At 44.0% G+C, this 21,898-nt stretch overlaps 2 protein-coding genes across 3 annotated transcripts in view; one reads left to right on the top strand and one right to left on the bottom strand.

Moving 5' to 3' along the window:
* Window positions 1-10: 10 nt before the first annotated feature.
* Window positions 11-9,778, bottom strand: cusr (Copper-only SOD repeat protein). The gene is made up of 10 exons (XM_060046473.1): window positions 9,493-9,778; window positions 5,873-7,943; window positions 5,365-5,464; window positions 4,557-4,634; window positions 4,129-4,239; window positions 3,490-3,622; window positions 3,067-3,181; window positions 2,345-2,469; window positions 915-995; window positions 11-606 (listed from the first exon to the last, which is right to left on the bottom strand). The coding sequence occupies exons 1-10, from the start codon at window positions 9,530-9,532 to the stop codon at window positions 515-517; spliced, it is 2,946 nt and encodes a 981-aa protein (XP_059902456.1). The 5' UTR covers window positions 9,533-9,778; the 3' UTR covers window positions 11-514.
* A 5,093-nt stretch (window positions 9,779-14,871) lies between these two features.
* The window catches only part of LOC132453551 (gamma-adducin-like), an 87,487-nt gene continuing 80,460 nt past the window's right edge, over window positions 14,872-21,898 (top strand). The window contains exon 1 of one of the 2 annotated variants that reach the window (XM_060046487.1): window positions 14,872-14,992. The gene's annotated coding sequence lies outside the window, so the exon portion shown is untranslated. The remainder of the gene's footprint in view (window positions 14,993-21,898) is intronic. The other variant, XM_060046483.1, reaches the window with a different exon arrangement.

Genomic DNA, 21,898 nt, shown 5'->3' with positions numbered 1-21,898 from the left:
TACGTTCGTATTATTGTCATCGTTTATTTGTCATAATACTGTACATAAATCAGGTTACATATATATAAAACGCAAATCGACAACTTTATTATAATTTTTGTTTATAGAAATTTAAAAAAATACAATTTGGTATTTTATTCACGATTTTTCACACATTTACAAAAATGACTTCAATCGACTCGGAAGTATGAGTAGACTATTGCAGTTTAGGTGCATAAAGGACAGAAGAACCACTTAATAAAAATAACAATATCCACCAAGACAACACCTCAAATACTGAAACTTAATTGCTGATTCAAGCCACAATATTTTAAATTACCATGGATTTATAGGTTTTTAAATGAGAGTCATGATAGTAACTGTAAAAACAAGAATTGATTTTTTTACATGACAAAATTGCCAAAACACAGGTATCATAAAAAATCATATCTCGAAAATGAAACAGATCCAACGTCCACCATACTGGGAGAATCCATAATAGGCAAGAAGCTAGTTTAGAAAGAAATTCTTGAATCTAAACCCAGGATTGTAGAAGGAGCGCAGCAAACAGCAAGATAAGTGCATTGCTTCCTGGGACCAGCAACAGGCCTGCAGATGTAGTGTCACCTAGGCATAAATGAGGGACATTTCATCAGTTATAAAACATGAATTAATGTCAAACATATGAAGAAATAGCATTTACAAATTTTGCAAAATAATATTAGATGTAGTTGTGTATTCTGTATTCTGAAACCAAACTACTATAACTACTATATAACATTTAGCTTAACATACTACTGTGGCTTTGCAAAATTAGGCAGTAAAGATTAGGCATTATATTTAATTAGTAATTGCTTTAAAATTCAAACTAGTGTGTATAGTGTGTCCATTTGGAATATACATTCTTTATTTGGACACCACGAGAGTGTACTTACGTGTGCATGTTGAGGATTCTCTGAACGGACCCATTCTTGGACTGTTTTTAACAGCTTCCAGACTCGCCTGACTAACGTCTCCTAGAAGAAATACAAAATGCTTAGCACAAAATGCTTAGCACAAAACAACCAAGGAAAATAATAAATAAAAAACCCTTTTTGATTTGATGTTTATTAAATGCCACTTCAGGCCATTATGAACAGAAAAACCCTGTTTGATTTTAATGTGTGCCACCTCAAGAAAAACCCTCCTCCTATTCCGGTGACACCACAGAGTGTCTCTGAGATTAAACCGGCTCAAATGACAATCCACCTGCATGATTCATTCCACCTTTAAAAAAAAATATGAGTGACACATGTTTTACTGACAGCTTATCAAACACAATAACAAATCTCTAAATCACTGTAGCTGTCAAATTGTGTGATTGTTAGTCATCAATCCTCAATCTGAAAACCACACTGTTGATTTTGGGTGGACGACAATTATTATTATTTTTTTTAACAAAGTGTGGTGGAACAAGAGAGCCCCAGGGTCTAGCCTGAATCCGACCTGGCCTTGTGTGTGGTACAGTCCCAGCACACATAACCCTTTGTTTTCATCCCAGGCAGAGGAACATACACAATGAGGAAGAGATAGAGACTCTTCACTGGCAGTATCCGGTTTCCTCTATCATTTTCTCAGCAATAGTTTGATTTATCCAAGCCAGGGGTATAGACTTACAGGACAAACAATGTTTTTTTGATTAGAGGACTCGCTATGCCAATCCTGGCTATAATACTGGCTATTACCCAAGCTATCCAATCGTCTGAGCCCTCCAAAACAATTTACACCGTTTGCTTATTTTTGGGTCATTCCAATGTGTGACTTGTTTTAAGGGTCAAACCAAAGATACACACGCATCTTTAAGTTTTTTTACGAAAAGGATACAATGGTACCAAAATAACTTATACTGAAACAGATTTCAGTACATTAAATTTAGTCTCACGTAACTGACCAGGGTTTGTTAAAAAGTCAATTTACTCAACTACACCAGTGAGTGGAGTGTTGGCTACTAAACAACATTATATTAAGATGTAATGTAGTCTGAATCTGGAATCTGATGTTTGTGTGTGCGTGCGTGCGTGCGTGCATGCATGCGTGTGCGTTCGTGGTTTCAATGGAGCCCTATTAATCACCTTAATCGTAATACATCTTAAGTACAGCCCATTTTATTGTGGCTTTTAAGGCATTTCTCTCAAAATTATAATTAATAATCCATAATTAATGGATTTGACAACCAAAGTGTGTGGTGTGCCGTGCTAAAGGAGACCCCCTCACAGGAAGACTGAACGTTAAAAATTGCTAAAATATCATAATATCAATAACCTCACATGGCAAACAAACAAGGCAGTAAACCAACCAGGTTGACCATTTTGCATTCAACACTCACCTGATACTAGGAAGTCCACTTGCTGGCACCTTCCTTCAGAGGCCGAGGCAGCAGACCGGGAGAGGATGGTGATTCTCGGCATGGCCACGTCCAGCACCTCAGACACCCTCTTGCGGAAGTCATATCTAGAGAGGAGGCCGCAAATATTGCATAGATTGCATTAAGGTTCATGTTATTTTTATTTATAGAAGATGATTTTTTTGGATAGCCTATAGCATTATAATTCTGTACTGTGATGAGGTAAGATGATAGACGGTTGCAAACACACCCATGACACAATTAAAAAAAGATCTTAGGAGGATTAACTAGTTTAACTAGTTCACAACTATTTGTTATGATTTCCCTTCCCTTCTTTGTTCATCCCACATACAAAATCAACAAACACACCATTTACAATAAAGCCTGTCGTTCCCCTCAGCAGATCATGTGCTTCCACTGTTAATTATTTTGCGTAAGATTAAGATTACTGTCACTTATTTATTTTATACTCTATTAAATAGCTAAATAGTAGCATAGTAGCAATTAACTAACTATAGGTAAAAAAAGCCAAATTTTCCGTGTCACATCGGTCGAACGACATGTGTTTGATAACCTCGTTTAAAAAAGGGTGAACAGCACCGATGGCCGGTTTATAAGCGGAAGGGTTTTCCACCTGCCACGGTCCATATCAGTACATTGCGGTAATGTCACGAAGTCTCGTGCCCTAATAGGTTGTTACTTACCGGCTGAAGCGATCCACGTTGGGGAAGGTTTGTTCGGCCGAGGGGGATTCTGGGAGGATGTCGGCACACGCCAATATGTTCTGGCGGTCCATCAACAGCAGGGACCTGTAGACGACTGAAGCCACACAACATCTTCAACGCCAGGCTATCATTTGCTAAAGGCAGCAGAGGACCGTTGAAGGGCATTCTGGTTGAATTTAATTGGTTTATTTTTGGTTTATTATCGGGTCTATGTTCAACCGCTTGACCCATAAGTTTGGCAGTAAACCTCCTGCTATTGGCCATGTTATAATCCTCCTCAGAGCTGCTGAAGAGTACACCCCATCAGTCATTGGTTTGAAGGAGGTGGGTCTGCAATCTGTTTGTCATGTGGTTATTGCTCTAGATCCCCAGTCTCTCCATCTCTGGCTCTAGCTGCTGTACCTGTGTGGTCTCCGGTCAGCTGGAGCAGGGTGTCGGTGTACACCTGTCTTGCTTGCAGACTGAGCAGGCCATGCCTGCCGCTCATTTCACCCACCACACAGCTCAGAGGAGTGTCTCCGGAGCAGCTGGAGCTCTGAGAAAAGAAACAAGACACAAGCGTGCAAGCACGCGCACACACACACACACACACACACACACACACACACACACACACACACACACACACACACACACACACACACACACACACACACACACACACACACACACACACACACAGACAAGCACATCACACAAATATAAGTGGAAAAGAAGAAACGACAGGGTGCACATCATCTGTCAATGGAAAGTTATGTTGCACTTCAAGATTCACAGGTACAATAACAGGTTAAGTTGGATTTCTGTTACGGAATTTTACTGATTAATCGATAGCTTCCTTGATTTGGAACATTCCTAAAACAGATGTAAAGTTATCGTGTTCGGCTTTTGGCTAGAAATACAAATATCTTTAGCTTCATGCAAATATGTTTTGCTTTTTTAAAGCCAAACTTTATTTCCTGTACGTTGGGTAATTCTTTAGCTGCCTGGCACACATTTTGACACAAATTAAACAATGTGACATGCAAAGCCTTGTCTCACCATTGACGTCATGTTGAAGGGATTGTAGCTATTGCCTAGATTCTCACACTCCCTACTTCTGTCGTTGGCATCGATGCGTTGTTCCATGATGAACCAGTAAGCCTGCATGTTCTAAATGGACAAAACACACACACACACAGAAACGCAAAAATTGGTCACTACCATACACATCAACAACCTCAATATAACAAAGCCAAAACAAATGTGTGTGGGATTTGTCAGTTTGCAACATACAGGCTTCCATGATGAATCATGAATTCTGCATGTTACAAATGGAATGATCACACACATTTATTTAAGCTTTGTGATATTGAGTTGTGGATTTGTGTTTGTGTGTGTACGGTGCAGATGGTGTTTTTTGGTGTGATAAAATCTACAATGTATCTACAATGTAACAATGTATCTGTTGTGCATATTTCTGTGCTCACGTTTCGTGTCGAAATAGAGCGGAGATCAGCTTCCACCATAAGATCTCCGTTTGTCCCATCAGGAAATGTTTGTTGAGACTGTGCCAAAAAAAACCAGTTCAAATATAGTTGAATCGACACATGAATAATACACATACCAAACTCAATACAATGAAGAATACGATCAATTTGTCACTGTATGTCGTGATTGATCATCAGCCATTCTCATGGCAGACTTTGGACCCATTTGTCGAGGCATTGCAGGTTGAGTGGATAAAGACGTCGTGTTATTCACCCAACACCATTTTGCCTTTGATTGTAAGGCAGTTTGGTGAGAGCCTAATGTTTGCTTCAATACATGGATGTATCTCATCACCCTGGCTCGCTATTGGGCTTCTGGAGGGGGGAGGGGTGGGTCTGACAAGCACAGCTGTTCCCTTGATGAGCTACCTGGTGCATTTGGGGCAGTTGAGCCCGGTTAGCCGGCCGTAGCATGTGCCAGGCTAAGTCGTGATGCCGTCCCAACGGTTTCCCCCCTACGCACCGGAGCAATAATGAATTCACGCTCCCCCTTGCTCCAAAATACGCTGGCATATTTTTGTGGCAGCTGGGGTTTTGAGGTGGTGACATTTTCAGCCCAGTTCCTCAATTTATTTTGCAAATCTGGATCTTTTACAAACGAGTTAACGAGAATCACTTTTGTCATTACAATGCAGTACATTTGCATTTTAATGTATTGTTGTTATTTTCATTATTATAATTATTGTTATTAATAGCCTACTTTAGGTAGCATAAGTAGTAGTAGTAGGAGTGATATATTCGGTCTTACCAACATAACGGTTCCAGATATGTTGGACCTGAATACCGCCTTCGCAAATACCCATTGCCGGTCCGTTGTGTTCTCAGCTTCGATGTCCGCACACTGCATTCTAAACACACACACACAAACACACACACAAAAAAAACACTTGAGTAAGTGATATATCTCAAGAGATTCAATCTGAGTGCAATCCACATTTTGCTGAATCATGCATGTAATAGGTGTTTTGTCACACAAAACCCTGGGAAGACATTGTTCTTTATCCAAGACGGCGTAATTGTCTCTAACTGCTTGTTGTTCTTTGCACCTTTAGCAAACATGGATTTCTTGGGTATATTGGGACATAAAGGTATATACTCATCAGTCATTAGTCCTACCTAATTTACTAAGAACACTAAAAGATAACAGACAGAGACATGCAACGCACACACACAAACACACACACACACACACAAACGCGCACACACACACACACACACACCCACACACACACCCACACACACACATCCTTCTTTACCTGGATCCGTTGGTATAGTGAATGACCAGGGACCGCCCCAGTATGCTGAGGGGCCCAGAGAGTGGCATGTTACTGTCCTCGTAGACAGCTTGGATTGCATTGCGACCCGCAAGCGTTCCAAACTTGCCGCTGATGTCCCCTATCTCGTACTGGTCCACGGTGCCGGTCCCGGGGTCGGGGGACGCGGACACGTTGAACGGGTTGTAGTGGCCCCTGATGTTGGCGTCGGAGCAGGGGTTGCTGTTGCCGCTCTTGATGGGCAGAATGTGGACGTGGTAGCCCGACGCCAGGCCGCCGAGGCCCGCCAAAGAGACGTTCACCGCCGTTTTCCCCCGGGAGGAAGCCTGGTAGAACCGAACTCCGCCCGTCGCGGCCCCGGGGCCGTACCAGGAGCCCGTGCTTCCTCGGAGGAGCTGCACCCGCGTGACGTTGGCGCAGGCGATCCTGGGGCCGCCTCGGTTCGCCCGGTGGATGACCACCGATCGCCCGAGCACGCCGCCTCCTCGCAGCCAAGAGGTGGTGTCGGTGAAGAACTGTTTCGCCTCCACGCCTCCCACCCTGGCGCTCAGGTTGAGGGTGCTGTGCTTCGAGGCGAGGTCTCCCACCTCGCAGGACAGCGGACTGGAGGGTCCGCAGTTCAGGAGGTAGCTGGGGTCGGTGGTGTTGACGTTGAAGGGGTTCCAGTGGGGCCCCGTTGTCGCGCAGCGCTGCGGGTCGTCGTCTCGCTCGGAGCTGATGGGGTACATGTGGACGTGCCAGTTGTGGTCGACGGTGGCGGCGGTGGAGGGCCTCCCGTACGCCAGATCCACGAAGATGGACACGTCGGACAGCGGCTCGCTCTTCAGCTGCGTGAGGTAAACCCGTCCCACCACTGGGGTCTGAAACTCGGCCACGGCCCTCACCACCTCTCCCGGGTAGCCAATGGGTGCGCACACAAATCTGGGTCCACCGGGCTGGTGGATGACCATAGAGCGACCCACGATGCTGTTCAAGCCAAACAGAGGCAGGTTGAAGTCTGTGAAGCGCATGTCGGTGGCGTTTTTGCCCTGCAGGGACATGTGCCTGGTGCTTAGGTCCCCGAGCTCATACCTGTCGTGCGTAGAGCCGGGCCCCAGGGGGTACGTGGGGGCACTTACGTTCAGGCCAAAGGGATTAAAATGGCCGCCCACGTTGTCATTGGAGCACCCGCTCTGCGGGGGAGAACCGAACGGGGGCGTGGGGAACATGTGAACGTGGTAGGCCACTACTCTGTCGTCCAAGTTAGTGAGGTTCACGCGGAACTCGGTCACTTCAAACGGGGAAGGCTGGCGGAAGCTGAAATAGCCTCGAATCCCCCTCATGTTCACCCTGGCACTAACCGCTTTCTTCTGAAGCACGTAGATTTTAGCACACTTGTAGCCGGAGCCCATTTTGTACAGAAGATACGACGTGTCACTGCGGAAAGTGGCAGGTATGAAGCGGGACTTTGCAGGTTGCAGTGGGCTACCTACTCTCAGGACCCCGAGCTCTGCGAGAGTCGAGGTGTCCAGGCTCCCAAGGAGAGCAGTGCAGTTCTCGACCGTGCTGGTGGATCCATAGAGGGTCATGAAGGGTGATGGGGTGTTGACCTGCCCTATGGTAACCAGGTCTGAAAGAAACCTAACATTGGTGAATCCAGGGTTCAGGCGGATGTAAACGTTTCCCGACACTGGTCCTGTAAACCTGGCCTGACGCGTCATATATGTTTCAGCCCGGCTCACAACTGCACACACTTCAACTCCTGCACAGGTCTCCAGGATCAGTGAGAGGTCATCCAGGGTAATGCCCGCTTGGATTGACAGATTGACCACTGAATCTGAGGATGAGGGCACTGTGAAGGAGAAGATCTTTGGACCGATATTAGCCGGCGAACAAGGATCGGCGAAATGGCCATACATGACCGGGAACTCACTCACGGATAGGGTTAGATTGTCGCAGTTTCCAGCACCTGTCACGCTCACATTGGCAATCTGTGAGTCGGAGTCAAACCACACCTTCCCTATGACACCACCCATGTTTAGATCTGCACTATACTGAACGCAGGAAATGGTACCTAAGAAAGGACACAGAACCACAATCAAAAAGGTTTGTTCGTTATTTTAGTCAGGAGTCAGCCAGGGGAGGTGCTAATCACAGGTAATTATTAGGTTTTTAAAAGCATGCTTGCTTTGCTGTTATAGCCATCTAGGTATCTTAAAGGGGTAGTTCGGAATTTTGGACATAGGGCCTGATTCCCAAGTGAGCATTGGTATTCTATATCACTGGAGACAGTTTTCAACACATTTCATACAGTCCTTCTAGTTGCAGAGTTCGCTCGTGCTAGGCTAGCGCAAGTCAACGGGCAATGCTAGCCTGCTATTAAAAACAGTCTTACCCACTCCACAGTACACCCGAGGTAAATCAATTATAACGACAGACTATAAATCTAAATGTCTGTTTATAGAATAATGTTAGAAATAAAACCAACCTTGCATTGCATTGCATTTTGAGGGAATTGCGGGGTCTCAGCAGCAGTGTTTATATTCCTGTACGTAGGCTACGGCAGCGGCGGACTGATACCTAGGTTACCTGCCGCTGTCATTGCTACAAACGCAGAGTACAGTGAACGAAGGAATTCTATAAGCGTATTCAATTAACAAGATATGCCCACGTTTGGAGGAGTTAGCGATGCATCTGCTTTTGAAGACGATTATGAGGAATTTGTTGTATCCAACGAACCGTACATGTACGAGCCGGTGTTTTGATGTCCAAGCCAGCAGCAACAAGCCTCAGTTGAGTCCTTTCTGGATCTCGCACTGGAAATTGGTGGAAACTTTGTGGTGCCCATCTGTACCGTTTATTTCTAAAAGCACACTGAACCATCATGTTGCCTAGTCGTTCAATTGCGCTTCTGTCCCTCGCTTTTCTGTTTACGTTCTTCTGTCGTGATTCGGTTACAAACCTAACCAGCGCATAGTAAAATTCCGCTTCTGCTGAGAGAGTAGTCCCTCGATGATTCATGCGATGCAAGGTTAGTTTTATTTCTAACATTATTCTATCAACAGACATTTAAATCTATAGTCTGGCGTTATAATTGATTTACCTCGGGTGTACTGTGGAGTGGGTAAGACTGTTTTTAATAGCAGGCTAGCATTGCCCGTTGACTTGCGCTAGCCTAGCACGAGCGAACTCTGCAACTAGAAGGACTGTATGAAATGTGTTGAAAACTGTCTCCAGTGATATGATATGTGTGATATGTCTCCAGTATGTGTTTTTTTGTTTTTTAATTTCAAACAAACACATAAACCTGATTCAGAAATTGATTAAATTGATGTGTGTGTAAGTGTGTGTAAGTGTGCGTGTGTGTGTGTGTGTGTGTGTGTGTTTTCTCCAACCAATCCGTGCTTTATGATTACTGCAAACATTTTCTGATCCTAGTTTGGTTCTATTCTTGTGTTTTATAGTATTCATGCTAAATTAACTTCGTATTCACAAATATAAACGTAAATATATATTAACAACAGTAGCATGCCAGGGTTCCACATTATTTTTTACACAGTTTAACATTGTGAAGGAAAAGTAATAAATAAAAACAAAAAAAGCTCTTGCCAAACAACACTTACCCAGCAGGGCACAGAACAGGACACAGCCCAGAAGACCCATCTCTTCAGATGGTACCACCAGAAACAGCCCCGGGAAACCAAAACAATTTGGATTGTTGTCTGAAGCCGACCAAAAAGAACCCAAAAAGCACTCTAAATCCCACCTGTATGATCACTACATGGAAGGTTTGAAAATCCAAAAATCAGGATATCAATGATGTCTAAAATCAATAGATAAAGGCTGCAAGAAGCGAATAACTGACAGCCCAACACTCATTGACAGTGTGCTGCTTCTTCATGCTCCCTTTGGCTGTTTATAGCCTGTGGGCGGGGGAGGGGGTGGGGGTTGTGTGCTCAGTGAGGTAAAAAGCCCTGTGAACTGCTGTTCCTCTCTCTGTCCACTCCACCACAGAGGCAGCGCTGTCTCTCTGTGCGGTGGCGGGCGAGCCACTCTGATTGGTCAACGGGATGGATTGTACAGTCTCCACCACGTGTTTCAGAATGTGCCGAGGGATGAAGGGCGGGATAACGGTTGGGTGTGACCGGTTTCTTGTTTTACGGGTAATGTGTGTGTGTGTGCGTGCATGTGTGTGTGTGTGTGTGTGGTTGTGGGTGTATGTGTGTGTGTGTGGTTGTGTGTGTGCATGTGCGTATGTGTGTGCATGTGTGTGTGTGTGTGTGTGTGCATGTGTGTGCGTGTGTGTGGTTGTGGGTGTAGGTGTGTGTGTGTACGTGTTGGTGTGTGTGGTTGTGTGCGTGCATGTGTGTGCATATGCGTGTTTGTGTATGTTGTGTGGGTGTGGGTGTATGCGTGTATGTGGGTATGTGTACGTGTGTGTGTGTGTGTGTGTGTGTGTGTGTGTGTAGGTGTGGATGTGGATGCGTGTGTGCGGCAGTGTTGGTTCCAGAAGTTATCTTATTTCTCTGCATCGTACAGAAGTAGTCAAATATTTGGTCATTATCACAATCTGTTTCAAGAGCGGCGGTGTAAATATGTAAATTAACAAACCTCTTGTCCTTAGCCTAAACCATGAAACTAGTGCCATTTGGTCATACTTCCTTGCCTCTGGTTTCAGATCACTTTCCACTGTCATGGCTTCATGGTTTTGTTTTGAATACAGGGGAAACCAGAGATCGAAAAAATACAGCCCGTTTATCTAGTCACCTGGGGATTTGTGGAGAGCTGTGTGTGTGTGTTTTGGGGAGAGGTCCTGCTTTAGCTTGATGTTCTCACATAGTAGAGGGCATGAGGAGAGCCCGAGAGCCTGAGGTGCTCTGTGTGGAGCGCTGATTGCAGTGGAGGCAGGAATCGAGATGTGGTATGTTGTCTGCCTGTCTGCACGTATACATGCATTCATGCATCCCTGCAAACAGACACGCAACGATGGACGCACATAGACGCGAGCACACACACACAAACACACACAAACAACCCATCAGACGTACGCATACACCTCCACACCTCCACACACACACCTCCACACACACACACCTCCACACACACACACACACACACACACACACACACACACACACACACACACACACACACACACACACACACACACACACACACACACACACACATTTTTTGTACTACAATGGTATTATCTGTTGTAGTCTATTATTTAACTCGAAATTCAAACTTAAAGCTCTACTTTCATAATGTTTGAGGTGCTTGCTTTATTTTCCTCATTCACTATTGAACATTTTTTTTTAGATGAGTTCTCTTGTTACATATTCTGAAAAATGTCTGCTTATTGGGGATTTCAAAATTCACAAATATTACCGATGCGTTTGGCTCAACAGCTCCCAGCAGCTCGTCCATCACCCTACCCACAGTGGTGGAAACACCCTGGACCTTGTCTTGGCCCGCGGTGTTGTCTCACCCTAAACCTCAGCTTTATCTGCCCGCTTTCTTCTCACTTTTAAGATACTGGTACCACGCCCTTTTGATGTCCGCCAGGCTGATGGAATATCACCCTTGCAACCAGAGCTATGGCAGATAAATTACCCCATTCACTCTCCTGTGTAGCTATAGGTACACAAAGACCAGCAACCTGGTTCAATGAGGACACTCTCCCTGAAGCAACCCAGTCTCACACCAAAACGTAGTTCAGCAGTGTGGGACTAGTGTGGAGAACCGAGTAGTTTGGCATCTCAAATTGAGGTGTCAATGTTTTTTTGGCCTATTCTTTTCTAGACCTGCGTCCACGTCACGTGATTGTCTAGTTTCTGTCTGTGAAAAACCAGCAAGATGGCTAAGAGTTATTTTATTCTCAGTGGAAAATGCAATACTTTGATTTATTTTTTGGTATTAAAATGGGTTTTGATAACATTTCTATCGAGAAATTAGTTTTTTATTGTCCTAATCAGAAATAGTGAAAACACAGTAAGCATGAAGAATAACCTCTCACATATGAGGAGGAAATGAAATAATGGCCACAGGTCGTAAGCAAACGCATTCCGAACAAAAATGTTGTTATGCTGTTTTATCCTCCCCACCATGAAGAGCAGAATGCTTGTGCAGAGCTACTTACTAGAATGAGAATTGTTTTGCATATTACTCAGATCCTCAATTCTCTACACTGGCTCCCAATACATGCGGATTGGATGAAGGTGCTAAACTGCTTACCTATAAAGCCTTGCATGGATTAGCGCCCTCCTGAGGGACCTTACCATACAGTCCTTTTCGGCATATGCTTTTCGGCCCCTCAGGTCTTCGGGGGCTGGCCTTCCTTCAATACTAAGGTAGGGTTCATCAGAAGGACAAAGAGCGTTCTCCAATCCAGCACCCTTTCCATTCCCGACCCGTAGCCAGCCCCTGAGGTCACCTCGGCCCGGACCTCGGTCACTCTTATGAGCCAACAATAAAATTGGAATCCTCTCCATCAATGCAGGCTTCATTCTTGTTCGACGTGTTACTTTGTGTCCGCCGCGTGTTTAAACTGCCGACGCGTGGGGGAGCTGAGCCTCCCTATGGCATAGTCTGCCCCCTGCTGAAAAGCTGGAAACCTACCTCTTTACTCTTTCGTTTGGTATCCAGGGGTCCCCTTCGCTGCTGTTGCTGTCTTGATTGCCGCTGCTGATAGGCACAATGTTAGCGGTTTTCGGTGCCCCCCGGCCCCCGGCCCTGTCAAATTCCTAATCCCGTCTGTTAAGGCATGTTGCGGTGACTCCGGACTGTGACCAGCCTACTCACTGGCCAGCACCCTATCACCATGGCCAACATTTATGTCAATCATGGCACCCATTGCATAATTGCGATCCTTCCATCCCTGGAAGGATCGATCGCCCTCTCTGCGTTCCTTCTCAAGATTTCATCCATGCTCATTTAGGTTTTTTCTTGCTCTCTTTGGGTGCAAGGGTCAGGGGGGTGTCAAACATGTATGGCCTGTTAAGCTTTTTAGGACTAGCTGTGATTAAGGGCTATTGATACAAAATTGAATTGTTTTGAATTTAATTCCAACCGCCACTTGTCAGATGCCTTGCGATTGCCATACCTCCCTCAGGAGACTTCCTAGGGGTTTCCCATGGCGGGTACGAGCAAAAAGGCTACAGAAAAACCTTTTAGTTTGTGAAGAACAAATCCATCTACATCCTGGTAACTATGACAGCGAAAGGGGAAGGATTTAAAAATAAATAAATTCTCTGGGTGTGCACTTATTATTTTCAGACCTACTCCGCACCCTTCTTCTGCAAAAATGTACCCTTTTCTTACCAAGTAGGCCTACAATAATACAAGTTTATTTTAACTCATGATTCAGTCGGTACTGGAGAAGAAGATGGTTAAAATGACTCCAAAAGCCACACAAAAGCACCAAACACGATGTGCAGGGCTAAATGTAGATGTGCTAGCTGAAGGACTTAATTGAGCTGAGGTCACAGCAGCACTCAAACTTGTCATATATGGCTTGCAGAAATATAGTGTGTGCCCATCCGGAACATCATCTCCAAAAATATATAAACATCAAATATAAACAAATACAAAACAGTGACAATAATAATCGTTTTTAAATTATCTTAAAAAAAACTGTATTTGCACATAGTAGAACATTAAACAATGACATATTTGCATATTGATTTAGGTATCACAAAACCTGTTTTCGAGTTTTGAGTAAATGTTTGGCAGTTTGCCATGAGGAAATATAGCCACGCTCCCCCACAAGGTAATAATGTAACAATGTCATTGTCAAGTATGCACTTTGTAGGGTTGTTGGTCAACTTTATACATTTATGTACGCATATTTAAAGGGTCAATTACACCGAAAACAAAACGCTGTCTCAAAGTCAAAACAAATGAAACGGTGCCTTCGCGTTCCCATGCTTTATTAAAACATTTTTCTTAAGCACCAACTAAACAAACACAATAAGGTAATTATTTAAATTATAAAACACAACTATCAAAATAAGATGGAACCATCAACCTCTACGTATCAAGGTACAAAATGAAAATAATAGAAGAACGTAAATACAGTAACCGTTTCATCCCTTCGACCAGGGGTTCGAAACCTGCCTTCCACATAGCCCAATTCCCCATGACTTGGTGTTTTCTCATTTGCCAATTATTAATCATATCTTAATAATTTACAGCTAAATCGTTTCTTCTACTATTTTATTAATCCTTCAAGGTTACGTGTTGAATCAATTATGTTCAAAGTATTTACTGTGTGTGTTATCGAGTGGGATAGAATGGAAGTGACTTTAATCAAACGTTGTTTGGGTTTGTCTATATTCACAACACATCACAGGTAATATTCACCGACTTTCTTGTAAGAAGGATAGACATGTTTTTTGAGAAGTGTGATTCACTCTAAAGTCATGTGCAACAGCAGCCACTAGATGGAGCCAGTGCAGCGCGGAGTTCAGCTCTATCCCTGCCATATTTATTTCCATGCTGTCAACATCAGCGTCCTTGATCCCAATACAGGCAAATACACTAAACCTATGGCACTTTGTTTACTCAATTTAGTCAAATGATAGTATGGAAAACACAAATAAAATCACTAGTTCACCGGAATGTGTTCAATAAGACCATGTGTATTGAATGTGCACATTCGGCCGCCCTACCTATTAGTTTGGATATAGGGAGAAAAAAAAAAGAGAACAAATGTTTTGAGAAACATCTATTTAACAATTGTGTACAGTATTTTATATAAACACATTTAAATACATAAACCATTTAAAAATGCAGGTCCATGCTTTTAGCTGACCAGAAAAAGTATGTCACTTCCTGCCCGTTTGTCAGCAACGATTTCCGCAAACCCACAATACTAGATCTTTAATCTTTAATCCGCTCGGGTCCATCGTTCGTTGACGGTTGCGTTAGACCATCCGCATGGTTGCAAAGCAGCGCACAAACGTTACGCCCCGGCACAACGTGGTTTGAATGAGTCCATTGAATAAAACCCCTGAATCAAGGTTCTGAACGTCCTGAGTCTGACCCGTTTGATACATTGATATGTGCCGGTAGTTTCAGACAAATTGCCAGGACTGTAATCCTGCCCCAATTTAACAGCAGGTATTTACATATTTTTGTATGGTAACGTCACTGTTTACGAGGGAACACGTGTTTGTGTGGACAGTTTGTTGTTATTTTCCTCAAGGTCTTATGTCATGAATGCATTCTGAAGGGATGGTAAGTAGCCTAATATACATTGTTCTTGTCTTGAACAATAATACATACGTGCGGGCGTCTACTGTAGAGATAATACGGTGCTGGATCGATGGTTTAAGCGTTTATGTGTGCCGTCTGTCATCATCTAAGCAGAGTGCGGGCTCGTTACTCATTCGTAGATTGCATTGCTAGATAAAGAGTTCAACTGCTCTCTGCAACCTTGCAGTAAAGTGGCGCAATGCTAAAAAGAACGAGTTTAGGTTTTAGACTCAACAGAGCTGGTTGCAGCAATTGTCTTGTCTAAATGGCTGCGTTCAAATAATGGCCTTCGTTATTTTCTTGCGTCCTTAATTCCAAAGGGGGTGTCCATTTAGCAAACGCACCATTGTTGGATTGTGTGTGGCTTTTAAAAGCAGCAGAGTAAACACTGACTGACACGCAAAACCAGGTTGACACACATGCATGAAGTACAACACCAAAACATTTATCCACGCTCACTTTTCCTGCCTCCTCTCTTCCCTCACCACCCTCTTTCATTTGGACTCTTGACACATCACAAGTTTATCCCTACTCCCAGCCGTGATGCTTCCAAAGTCACTGCTCCTTGGGCTGGTCAGTGTCCCCTCCCCTCTACCTTCAGAACCAGATGTTTCTCCCTAGCCCCCGGCCGCCTCCAGTCCTCTCACTGCTGGGACATTGAGCAACCTGTATCAATTTTCCACACTAGAACTTGGCTGTGGGACGGTAAGGGAACCTTGACAAATGGAATAATTGTTTCTGAGACGCCTGTGATCTGAGCCGTTTGATTCCCCCTCCCCCTTTTTTTGTGGTAAAAAATGACTTTTTGTTGCCACTTTCTGGCTTTTATTTCCAATGGGTGCTTTTAAGAAGTCCTCAAATGCTAAGGATAAGGGAGTGGTCGCCATATGGAGATGAAATCCAAAGCCAGGGTCTGTCACTCTTGCGTTCTCCCACTCTTTCTCTTTCTCTGACTCTCTCTGTCTCTCTGTCTCTCTGTCTCTCTCTGGCTCTCTCTGGCTCTTTCTTTCTCTCTCTGGCTCTTTCTCTCTTTCTCTTTCTGGCTCTTTCTCTCTTTCTCTTACACTCTCTCTGTCTCTGGCTCTTTCTCTCTCTCACACTCGTTCTCTGGATCGGTCTCTCTTTTTTACCCTCTATTTTTTTTTCTCTCTCTCAGTACTTTGTTCGGATGGGGCCCAAAGCCTGCCTCTCGAGGGATGCAGGAGAATTTTCTTCGCCTCCAATTGACGACGCAATGGAGAGAGAATGCAAACAAATGATCCCCCTTTCTCTTTGATGCAGGCTTTGCTTTTCCTGTGTTGATCTAGATTTTGTAGGATTCTCATGAATATTCACTTACTGAGGGCTGACTTTGGTTACGTTGACTTGTGTCCACTTGTTATTATGGCTGTTCACTGCTGGTCTTGGTACGGCTTGGTTTCCAAGCAAGGGAGGAAAGGTTTCCTTTAACCCTGCTGTTGAAACCAAACTGAAGTGAAAAAGTATTATGCAATATTGTCAGCTGCGAGACTTACAAAACGGAACACTGTACATTAATTAAAACATACAAATCTGATTAATACCAAAGTTTATTAAAGCTCCATAGCATATCAATAAATCCATTTACCGTATATTCTAACTTGAATGACATTGTTTTCCATAATTTTGATACATTTGATGTACTTAATGATTCTTCTGGGTCTGGCAATTTCTGTGTACATCATCATGGTTGCATGCACTTATTAGTAATAAGTCGCTTTGGATAAAAGTTATATCGAGTGTCTCCATAAATAATGCATTAATACATTAATGTTTGGCCTATACAAATATGAGTCTGTATTGGATTTTAATTGTAATAGTATTATATTGTTTTCACTCGTAACGCCTGTACGATAACATGAGGTCAGAGCGGAGTGACTGCAAATCTTCTGTTCTGTTGTCCTCCTCACATGTGCAGCCAATGAACTGAAGCAGACTCTTGGGGTTGTTCTCTCCTAATAATTTGCTGAATGAACTCCGATGGCGCTGTTGACTTTGGCCTGGATCCCCACCTTCTTGCACAGAGATGCAAAGTTCCCTGTCTGTCCACCCCTTTGTGTTAATGCAAAGGAAAGACTGCAGAAGGCTCTGTAGTTCCTGGGGTAGGAAAACACAAAGGAAGGATGAAGCCGTCATGGAGGCTCAAATCCGCCCAGTCCTGTCTGCTCATGAGGTTTAGCCTTTTCAGGAAGGCCTTTTCTGCAGGGGGAGACGTTAATATGCGCACAAAATCCATAATTCCTTAAGGATTTATCTTAAGATACATCGATCACATGAGAAGTGTGTAGGTCTTGGTTAAGAAGGAGGTGTGTGTAGGTCTTAAACAGTTTGAAACATAATATAAGAACGTCTCTTGCAGCCTCCATCTAGTCGGCAATGACCGCGTCTTGGCCAGGCCATCACCCCGATAAGCAATGCACATGTCGCTGTGTGCACTTGCACAACAATGCATGTACACTTGCTTTCATTGCACATGTTTATGCACATGTTCACACATGGCTCTGTGCTGGAGGCCGTGGATCCCGGGGTGGCTGCTGCAGCTCATTTGAACCTGTCCAGAGGACAGCGATGACTTCACGATTACCTCACCCGGCTCCACTTATCAGAACCACATGGCCCACTGACGCATTGATTGGGTCTTGGGTTGGGAACATTTCTTTCCCTTTGGTGTAACAACACATTGGTCTGCATGCCTGATTTACGTTTATTTGTTGGCTTTTCATGCCTCTGGGATTTGGACTTTCACCATCTGGCCCTTTTGTGTTTTAGCTTTTTTGGTTTGTTTTGCATACTCAATTAAAGCAAGAGTATTTTTAATGTAACAGGTTGTGCTTAAGAACCCATGTATGTTTTGGCTCAGCGTCATCGTTTTTTGACATTTTTTATCAACATTTTTTAAAACGCTCAAGAAGGCAGAAAACGGATCTGTAGAGTTTCATGAACCGTTAGACTTGTGTCCAATGATTTACTTGGGATCGGCAGGTTGGAAGGAATGTATTAACAGAATATATGCTAAATCCCTGTCCTATTTAGCTAATTCATATTGCCTGCTTGTTGCCTAAATGTCTTTGTATGTTTTGAGAGTGCAAGGTACAATATGTACCTTGCAGTTCCAATAGGCTGTACATGTATAGCATAACATACAAAGTTAATGCTATTTAAATTCCTTCTCGTTACGGATCCCCTGAGGCCGAACATCACTCAAGGATTTAGTGTCCCTATCTCTCTTGGTTTAGTAGACTACAATGAACTAGCCCTCCTTTCTCTTGCGCCCTGTATCCACGGTGATGGGTGTCATAGTGTGTGTGTGTGTGTGTGGGTGTGGGGGTGTGGGTGTGGGTTGGGGGTTGGGGGTTTAATGTCCAGTGTTGTTTGGTTGCCAGGCCTGGAGGGCCCAGTAGGGCGGGGTTAGAATAACCTCATTATACGAGCTCCGGCCGTGATGGGGCCGGATTCGCTCCAGAGGGGGGCCAGCCTCGTCCAGCAGGGACACAGCCGACTTCTGTCCGCATCGTCTGCGGGTGTGAGAGCATGGAAGCCTCGCATGCCGGCACCCTGTCCTCCGTCCGGGGGAGAAAACCCCCCCCCCCCGGCTTTGCATAGATATTGGAGTTCTGTCACCATAGCGACGGCGGGGGTCGGCCGCTGGCCATGGGAGAGGGCATTGTGCCATGTTTGGGGCCAAACAAGTCTCGGGGATGCAGCGGGCGGCCCATCTGATGTCCAGGGTCGGGTCCCGGGCTCTTTAAAGCATCTATGTCGGGGGTCAGACCGAAGACTCTGACCCTGAAATTCCCCGGGGTTGCATGGGAATGTCTGCGTCATTTAGTTATAATGAATGCATACGTGTTACGTGTTTGTAGCTTGTAACGTGAGTGGAGAATGGTGCTGCTGACACTGGCACTTTTTGGATGTGAGAACTGGGAGAGAGAGGTATGACTCCGGTAAAAGGGACACGCCTTTCTGCAAAGCCATCACATTTAAGAGTTAGTGAGGACTATGCTGTGGACTAAATGATGAATCAAGTCAATGGATGAAAGAAAAATATGGATTGTTTGCACAGCCATGTAATGATTGGCTTGTTGCAGCAGGTGTGTTGGTGATGAGCCCCGGCCGGCTGAGCCACACCTTCTCGTGCTGCACCAGATCTATGGTCACGCAGAATAAGGTTCCCGGATCACTCTGATGAAACACCGGGACATTTGTATATTGGTTGGCCTTGTTACGAAATGGAAAAACATAACATTTGACCTATTCTAATGATGGTAAATGGAGTAAAGGATTAGTAAGTAGTAAAGTACATACCTAATGTGTGTTTTAAGCTTATTTTAAACATTCTAAATTGTATTAAGTTTGTTTATGATCGTTCATGCATGCTCTATCTACGGTATTAAGTCCAAAGATAGACTCCAGTTTAGCAAAGTTGCGTCACAGCCTATCAGAGAGACTTTAGACTAACGGCTGTCTCAAAATGAGTGTGGGTGAGTGGATGGTGGCTGGTTAAGCAGCCTCACCTGGCTCAAATCAGTTAGATTGGACTCTGGGGCTTGGTGGGGCTGCACACCTGTTGTGCATTGAGCAATCAATGTGCACAGGTTAAACAAGCCATCACCCACACACGGGCAGAAGCACCAGTGTCATGTATCACTTGAATAGTTTAATCAAAAAATATAAAAAAATTAAACGGTGCCATTTCCGTGGACAGCTTCTGCCGGGAACAGGCCACCAGAAACTGGGACTGTCACATGAAACCTGGGGAGGTCTATTCAACCTAATGCAGAAGAGACGATCGCTATGTTCATATAAGGGCCCCCCTCTCTGTGGGACATAACTCTTCCTTAAATAGACACAGCACAGGTCTTCACGCCCTTTTGAGAGCGCGCTGATGTCGGCAGGCCAATGCCGGTTATATTCACTTGTGCGACACGCAGCGCAGAGATACATCACCCCCCCCTGACTGACCTTCCACTTAATGAACATCCCTTTCAGCCATTGTGCTTCCATGGATGGAAACACAAAGGAAGATGTTCTGCTCGGTTAGAAGTCAAATCATTGCACCAGAGTGATGGAGCCGTAATACTGTAACATGATGTGTTCTTCACACAAATAACAATGTGGTTGGTGAACACCACTAAAGCAGTCATGTTTTGCAGAATTTTTTTATTTACTTTCCTTGCTACATTTCAACACTATAAAACTCTTGAGTTTGGTTATTGTGTGGTCGTGCGGTCGGTTTTATTGAGTGGTCTTATAGAAAGCCTTTTGAAGATCAATTTGCTTCAAGATTACTGTCTGCACCAAGGGAATTTGGTATAAAATGGATTCCTTGGTGCAACAGTAACAATTAGTAGGTATCGATATTTAATAATTCAACTTTTGAACCTTTTTTGCCAAGTGCATCAAATAATTGCACCGTTCTTTATAAGGAGACGTACCACAGAAATACAAATGAGGTGGATGAGAATACGCTCTGATACTAGACACAAGGAGTCGGGGTGTGGCTGATCTGGTCTTCGTATTTATTCCTAAACAGCTGTTCAATATGATCATATTAAATCATGCAAATCGGTCAGCTTCAGTACTGTTCACCACTCCGTTTAGCAAATCTGCTGGCCGCCTTGGCAATATTTATTCAATGATAAGAACTAATCTAATGATAATCCTGCAAAAGCAATTAAAGTGTGTGTGTGTGTGTGTGTGTGTGTGTGTGTGTGTGTGTGTGTGTGTGTGTGTGTGTGTGTGTGTGTGTGTGTGTGTGTGTGTGTGTGTGTGTGTGTGTGTGTGTGTGTGTGTGTGTGTGTGTGTGTGTGTGTGTGTGTGTGTGGACGCTGGCTGAACTCTGGGGTTGCTTCACACCGGTCCAGGAAACATGCTCTGTTGCCTCTTGTTACCAAACAACTAAAAATGAGCACATCATCTGCTTTAAGTGGCACACCCTTCTCTTGGTTCCCGTTACTATCCCCTTCACCCCCACGCACGTGCTTACTAGTGCTGCACGATTTGGTGAAAAAGTCATATTGCGATTATTGTGGACAATATTGCGATTGCGATATAATAAACAAATGGTGTCGTGAGTCTAGTTGCTTGGTTATTACAAACTTAAACTAGCATAAAAAAATTACACAAACTAAAAAATGTGTACAGTACTGTTTTAAAAATAACAATATTTTACCAAATGAAATAAATATAAAAAAATATATATTTTTCGAAATAAAGGCATTTCTGCAGTGCAGAAATTTGTTAGGTTTTCTCAATAGTACAACAAAATAAAATAAATTGAATAAATAAGATAATACAAATTAAAATTTTCGCGTCTTAAAAAATTTATAAAACGCTGCCTTTTGCGGTTATACACACTCGCTCACACATACGCATCCACACACGCGGACACACACACGCACATACTTATGCACGAGTGCGCAGACACACGCACAAAACCCCTGCAACTTCAACTTGTGTACATCGTGATTGATCACGTCCACCAGTGACAGTCTGCCAGCTGCGGTAGTCGTCCCTGTCGGCTGCCACAGAGTGAGGTGTCCCTAGTACGTACCGATGGTGTGTGTTCCTTTGTGTCTTTCCCTTTGTCTGTTAAATAGGCCGACTTATTTGAAAGGCAGAACCCTGCATCACTGACGTCGTTTTGGCCTGGCATTGTAATCATGTTTATTATAAGTGTTGAGTGTTGGTCGACACACTTCGACATTGTGCTTATTCAGAGTTTAAAGTGGTTTCAGTTGGCTGAGTACAGGC

This window comes from Gadus macrocephalus, chromosome 3 (assembly GCF_031168955.1).
Source record: "Gadus macrocephalus chromosome 3, ASM3116895v1".
In the NCBI taxonomy this organism is placed as follows: domain Eukaryota; kingdom Metazoa; phylum Chordata; class Actinopteri; order Gadiformes; family Gadidae; genus Gadus; species Gadus macrocephalus.
The sequence above is the reverse complement of the archived record's forward strand: the minus strand, read 5'-3'. Positions and strand labels throughout refer to the sequence as shown.

Excerpts from the sequence above, each read along its gene's own strand:
- cusr (XM_060046473.1), bottom strand. The coding sequence starts at position 9,532 with ATGGGTCTTCTGGGCTGTGTCCTGTTCTGTGCCCTGCTGG. Across the intron at positions 3,623-4,128 it reads CCTTCAACATGACGTCAATG|AGCTCCAGCTGCTCCGGAGA; the intron begins GTGAGACAAGGC and ends TTCTTTTCTCAG. Across the intron at positions 3,182-3,489 it reads GCTGACCGGAGACCACACAG|TCGTCTACAGGTCCCTGCTG; the intron begins GTACAGCAGCTA and ends GTGTGGCTTCAG.